General features: G+C 51.7%; 1 protein-coding gene across 1 annotated transcript in view; it reads left to right on the top strand.

Annotated features, from left to right (window-relative positions):
• Window positions 1-4,621, top strand: part of LOC104157629 (immunoglobulin superfamily member 3-like) — a 70,333-nt gene extending 65,712 nt beyond the window's left edge. Inside the window, 2 exon segments of the mRNA XM_009695040.1 lie at window positions 3,162-3,590; window positions 4,371-4,621. Coding sequence (XP_009693342.1) covers window positions 3,162-3,590; window positions 4,371-4,621 — 680 coding nt within the window.
• The last annotated feature ends 2,241 nt before the right edge of the window (window positions 4,622-6,862 follow it).

Here is a 6,862-nt window from a genome sequence, read left to right as displayed (position 1 = left end):
CTGGTGACTGGTCGCCAGCCAGGTGTAGCCCCGTTCACTACAACCCTTTGAGCTCTGCCCTTCAGCCAGTTCTTCACCCAGTGCACCGTGAACCTACTTATCCCACAGTTGGAAAGATGCTGTGAGGGACAGTATCAAAAGCCTTACTAAAATCCGGAAAAATTACATCCACCACCTTCCCTTCATCTACTGGGCAAGTAACATTATCATAGAAGGACACTAGATCAGTTAAATGGGGCTTTTGCTTTGTGAGCCCATGTTGACTGTGCCTGATGATTGCATTATTCTTTAAATACCTTTCAATAATACCCAGTATAATCTTCTCCATAATTTTTCCAGGAACTGACATTACGTTAACAGGTCTGTAGTTTCCTGGGTCTTCCCTCACGCCCTTCTTGTAAACTGGAATAACGCTGACTAGCTTCCAGTCAGCAGGGACCTCCCCTGGTCCCAAGGCCTTTGGGTGATGACGGAGTGGGGTCCTGCCGTAACATCCTCCAGCTCCTTCAGTACTCTGGGATGAATCCCATCAGGCCCCATGGACTTGGGAGCATTCAGCCGATACAGCTGGTCCCTTACCGTTTCAGTGTCCAATGGAAAGTCACTGTTCCCACAGTCATGGTCCTCAGATTCAGGGGACCGGGCAGCCCAAGGTCTATCAATATTATTCAAGACTGAGGCAAGAAGGGCATTGAATGCCTCCACTTTTTCTTCATCCCTATTTGACAGGTGACCATCTTCAACAAGCATTGGTCCAGTGTTTTCTTTAGACCTCTTCTTGCTGTTAACATACTTTAAAAAGCCCTTCTTGTTAGCTGACACAACACTAGCCAGTTTCAACTCTAATTGAGCTTTGGCCATTCGTGTCTTCCCCCTGCATATATGAACCACAGCTCTGTAATCTTCCTGCAAAGCCTGACCTTGCTTCCAGAGATCATACAATTTCTTTTGCCTCTTGAGCTCCATGAGGAGTTCCCTGTTCAACCAAGCTGCTCTTCTGCCCTGGTTGCTTGACTTACGACAGCAGAATTGCCTGCTCCTCTGCTTCTAAAAGGTGGTTCTTAGGGACTGACCAGTACTCATGGACTCGTAAGCCCTCAAAAGCAGATTGCTAGGGTACTCTGCTAAGTTTTTGTCTGTTTTAACAACAGATAAGCTGCAAGGACAATTTACCTTGGAAAATATGGATTCCCTAGTTTGTGAAGCATATCACTCAAGATTAAATGTCTGTCTTAAAGGCTGTAGGTCAAATAACAGTTATGGTTCTCATTTGCTGGGTACTTTCCAGCATGTAAAGCAACCACTCTGCAACTGCTGCTGTGGTGCTTTATGCCTGCCCATTCCAGCGAGGTGTCAGCCTTGTAACTCTGCAGTAGAGCTGGCAAAAGAGTAAGATTCTGGAAAGATTTTAGTGGTCATACGTGGCGGAGAAGATTAGTGCTGCGAAGGAGGAGCTCTCTCAGGGGACAGCATGGCCCTTATCTGCCAGGTCCTTGCTTGGGAAACTTTGCTGGCCAAGATGGCCTGAGCAGAGATGCCCCCAGGCAATCCCTGTCCCCTGCATGCCTGCACAGCTGCAAGTGCAGCTCTTCATCCAGGCTGAGAACAGCCAGCCCTGACGGAGCGGGAATGAACGGCGGGGGAAATCCTTGAGGCTCATTTTGAATTGCGGAAGGACGTGGAGTGGGAATAAGAGAGGGAGTTGCGGGTGTACTAATTCAAGATAATTTTTTTCTGAACGTGCTTTGTTGTTGTTTGTTTTTCTTTCATAGCAGCCAGTACTTAGCAAAATGACTAAACTTGGCTTGTGACTCATGTCTCATTAGTGAGGATCTCCATGCTCATCTTTCAGGACTATAATCATGAGCAAAGGGGGGGAAAAAAAACCTCTCAGCACCTTCAGACAACAGTTTCCTCTTCGAGCTTAACCTGCTGAGGTGGGGGAGGCTTTGTGTTGGTGTTGACAAGCCATTTCCTTCCCTTCCTCCTTTTTACCTCAGGAGTCCCCAAAATCTCAGGACTTAACCTCATTCCTGTTTCTGCTCAGCAGTCTTCCTGGGGAATATGTGAACTGAAAACACTGGTGTCTCCTACGGCCTGAAGAGCTCTGGCCTTAATGAAGATTTTTCCTTACGGGACCATTTAAAAAGTGTCAGGCAGGTGCTATAATGAGAAGCCCCTCTGGGCACGGCAGCCCCATGGCTGATGAGAGCTGGGGGACAGCAGCCCCCTCCTGCAGGGACACCCAGGGTCTGTGCAAGGGGGGGGCTTGCCCAGCTATCTCGCTGGAGGAGAAAGCACATCTCTCCTCGGTGAGCTATCAGCATGCCCTTCCTGCTCAGCTCCAGCGTTGGAAAGTGCTTTTTAATCTTTAAGTGGAGGCTTAGATCCGGACTGATTGCGATCCCTGGAGTATGTGTTCCCTGGCAAGATGACTAAACCAAATGTTAATTGCTCTTGAAGTCAGCCTTTAATCAACTCATCTTGGATTCTGGCCGCTGTATCTCAGTTAGGTAAAAACATCTCTTTAGCCTTGCAGCAAGCACTAGAGAAAAAAACACAGAGAGCGAGACTTTTGGAAGCATCTTTGCTGGGTCTGTGCTGAGGACATCTCCATGGAGGAAGCTCTTACCTAAATAACTTCCCAAATTGCTGGAAAAAATCCTCTCCTTCTCTGACATGCTGATCTTCAAGTCCTTGAGAGGTCTCAAAGGAATAAAAAAATAAGCATGGAGTGCAGTGCTCTTTGCACCGGTAGTTAGGGAGTAGTAGCACATTGCTCCTCAGCACACACACACCAAACCTTAGTATTTCCTGACATGTTCTTGTAGCACGTCTGGATGAGCTGCAGCAGCTTTCTCCTCTCGCCCACCTGCCCGTTAGTTGGTGCGAGGGTCTCTCTGTGCAGGGTGGTAGCACGGTGGTTGCAGCTGGCTCCGGTTTGACCCTGTGCCAGGCCGTGCACGGTGAGGTGAGGATTGCTGCACCTGCGTGGTCAACCACAGAGGTACCTGTCAGACTTGGCAGGCTGCATCAAGCCTTTGGGTTTTCCTTGGATCGCGTCCAGCACCAGAGTCGTGACAGTCATTTTGTGCTGGGGCAGGGTGGCTTTGACAATAGCGTTTTGCTCAGCGCTCACCTCTCCCCTTTTGTCATCTCAGATCCCACCTTGCAGGTGGACACGGCCACCGCCAACCTCACGGTGCAGGAGAAGGAGTCCTTCCCACTGGACTGCAGCATCCTGTCCCGCTCCAGCCCAGAGTCCCACTTTGCAGTGACATGGTACAACCTGCGGGCCAAAGAGGTGGGCAGCCACACGGAGGAGGATGAGGAGGAGGAGGAGAGGGAAACGGTGCTGAGCGTGGGCCCCGATGCCATCTTCAGCCCGGAGGCCGGTCGCTGGGAGGGCCGCCTGCGCTTCCAGAGGCTCTCGGCGGTGCTTTTCCGTCTGACGGTGCTGCAGGCCGGCGGTGCCGACACGGGCAACTACTCGTGCCGCGTGGAGGAGTGGCTGGCAGACCCCAACGGCGTGTGGTACCGGCTGGCAGAGGAGGAGTCGGGGACAGTCGCCGTTCACGTGCAGGATGCAGGTGAGAAGAGGCGACGACCCTCTTGGCATGGCCCTGGCATCCCCTGCGTCTTTGGTTCAACCAAGATAAAAAGGCTAAGGAGTAAATGGGACTGGGTCTCACCTGCACCGGGGCAAGTCTGTGGTGCCAGTGCCTTCCCAGTCAGCTCAGTGGCTTTTAGCCCAGCTCTTCAGCTCTTGCTTGGGCTTGGGCTTGCACTGTGCTTAGCTCTGTGCTGGGGCTGCCCGCCCCACAGCACTTACTGCCTGGTGTGTCTTGAGTCAGTGGGGGTGGACATTGCCCCCCACTGGGGTTTAACCCTTCCCATTGGGAAACACCCTGGAAGGTGGCTTAGCTCTGCACGAGGGTGCAGGCTGTGGCATGGGTGTCTCCTCTCAGCAACTCTTGAAGCCATTGGATGGTTTAGAGGCTCCAGAGATGACTGAGATCATGAGAGTTTTGTGGGACCTTAAGGGAGATGCCCTGGGGTGCTGCCTCTGTGTACCACCACTGAGGGAATCAATGCTTTGTGAGGCTCCCTGCTTTATAAGATATAAAATCTACACCAGGGAGGACTCTCTTCAGCACTCATGAAACTCTTGGGGGGGATAAAGCCGAAACATGCCCTGTGATAACTTTCTGTTGCTGCTCTGTTTTCCAATATTGGTATTTTTCTCAGAGCCCCACCTCCTGTACTGACACAGATTAATAAGCGTCTAGTTTTTTATGTTTCTGAAGAAGTTTGTAGGCCCCGCGTTGCAGAGAAGCCACAAAATGTGAGCGTCCTGTGTCTCTTTCCAGGCTCCACCCTGCAGTCTGTGATCTGCTCCAACGATGCCCTCTTCTACTTCGTGTTCTTCTACCCCTTCCCCATCTTTGGCATCTTGATCATCACCATCCTCCTGGTGCGGTTCAAGAGCCGAAACTCCAGCAAGAACTCGGAGGGCAAGAACGGGGTCCCCTTGCTGTGGATCAAAGAGCCTCACCTCAACTACTCTCCTACTTGCCTGGAGCCGCCGGTCCTCAGCATCCACCCAGGAACCATAGACTAAAAGAGGCAGAGGTGCCTGGGGGGACACATAGAGAGAGAGAGAAGCAGAGACACACCAGGAACCCTAAGGAACAAAGTGGGTTTTGTTGTTTGTTTCATTTGTTTCAGTGTCTGTGCTCTGATGCGGTGGCTGAGCTCTGCAGAGCACCCAGCCAGCAGGAACAGGAAGGTCCGAGGCTTCCTCCACTGCCTGTGGGAACGCACCCCCTCACCCCGACGGACGGAGGGTCCCTGCACTTGCTGTACATAGCGGATGTTCCTCTCGGATTAATTTTGCTCCCATCAGTTGCTGTCTCTTGGGCCGTTAATTTTTTGTTGTTTCTTTTTCGATCACTCAAAGAACCATAGGCTTCCCCCACCCTCCACATAGTGAGGAGTTCCCAAGGGGTGTTTGGTCCTGGGACAATCTCTTTGGAAGTAAATGTATATGTTTTCCAAAACAGACTGGTTTTCCTCCTCAGACTTGGTGCCATGGTGAAGAAGGTCTTTTCCCAAGGTGCATTGAGCTAGCTCCTCCCTCTTCCAAAACAGACAAAGCCAGGTCCACCTCCGGAGGTGTTAGCTGGGCTATCCGGAGGTCTGTCTCAAAGACTGTCTGTAGCCTCAGCATCTTCTTGCCTCCATCTTACTGTTCTCTCAGGAGGGAGCAATTCACCTTTTGGGAGCATTCCCAGGTCTTACGGAGACTGAATATTCAGCACGCTTGCAGCCAGGACAAAAGCAATTTGGTTCGTCCCCAGAAACTGAAGGAGGGGCTAGAAGGAGGGCACCTGAAAGGCCTGACTTGGTTGGTAGCAAAGAGGGTCCTCGTGTGGTCCAGCTTACCAGCGTCATGCGCCTCCCTGGTGTCCGTGCTGCCACCTCTGTGCCAGTCACCTGGGGACGGGTAGCTGGATCCAGTCTCTGAAGACTTCAACATGACCAAAGTAATGACTCTAGGAAGGGGGAAGGGGGAAGCTCCATGGGTTGGGTTCAGGGCCCCTGGATGGTTCAGCCAAGGAGCCCAGCTGCAGCCATGCCACGCCACGCAGCGAGGATATGCAATTAACCACTGCGTGTCACGAGTTTCCCTGTGGCTTGCACTGCTTCCCAGCGTCAGCTTGGACAAGGCAAGGAGCCTGCACCACATCAGCACCCTGGGGACCTCCCTGTCCCCTTGGGCCAAGAGAAATCTTCCCTGTTTTTTGTTTCTGGGGCTTTAGGAGGAGAAACCATTTCTCTATAAGCTCCCCCTCCTGGCAAAGACACCTGCTCTTCTTGTAGGCAGTCGCTGTGGCAGGAAATGCTGTTCTTTCTGTGAAAGATAAGGCTCTCGTGAACCAAACCAGGGCTCTCGCCACATAGGGCACCTGAGCTCCCATACCCCGTAATGCCAAGTACCCATGCCCTGTCCTGTGGAGGAAACCGCCTCCTCCCCATACACCCTAAGCGTTGTGTCTGGCGGAAGAAAATGTTTGCCAAAAATGGCCTTTTGTTGTCTTCCTTGATGTCTTCCTGGCAAATCTGGCCATTTATTTTTGCAACATGGTTGAAGCCAACCGGGGCAGACGGGCACAGCCACAAGACCCCCCCACACCCCACCTTGCCCGTGAGAGGTGCCATACCCACAGCTTTTGTCCTCTTCAGGAGGGTCGGACTGCTCTGTGTGAAGAGAAGGGGACCTCAGCAGATGCTCTGTAGGACTAGTTGGTTAGACCCTGATGCCTTGATGGTTCAGAGGTGGTGAAGCCTCGAGTGGGAGATCTGCGCCATGCATCCTCCCTGCCAGCTGGGAGAGGACCCACATGGCCGTGGACTGTCCCATGCTAGGGCATTCGAAGTCAGCCACCTCTGCTCCTCCACCAGAGTGGCACTGGTTTCTTCTTCCACTGGGAAAACCAAATTTCACTCGTCCCTCTGCAAAGTCTGCCTCCTCGAGACGTAACTGCTTAGTGGTCCCAACATATGCATTATTATCACACTCATATATATATATATATATATGTATGTATCACACACCCGCACACTTGTCTTCCCTTTCTGGATAAGGCATCTGCAAAGAGAGAAGTGGGATGAGAAGTGAATGGAAATGAAGAACCGAGGCGCAAAGAGCAGCAGCTGCAGCCAGTGGGTATTGTTTCATAAATGTAGTATCATCTTCTGTACATGCTGCTCCCGGGCAGGAACTGCAACTCATTTCAGCTTTAAAGGAAGAAGAGAAAATGAAGTTAGCAGGAGCCATTCTTTCCTGGGAGAGCACCGC

The sequence above is a fragment of the Cariama cristata genome, unplaced genomic scaffold (genome assembly GCF_000690535.1).
Source record: "Cariama cristata isolate BGI_N322 unplaced genomic scaffold, ASM69053v1 scaffold4192, whole genome shotgun sequence".
In the NCBI taxonomy this organism is placed as follows: domain Eukaryota; kingdom Metazoa; phylum Chordata; class Aves; order Cariamiformes; family Cariamidae; genus Cariama; species Cariama cristata.
Note: the sequence above shows the minus strand (reverse complement) of the source record. Positions and strands in the feature narration are given on the sequence as shown.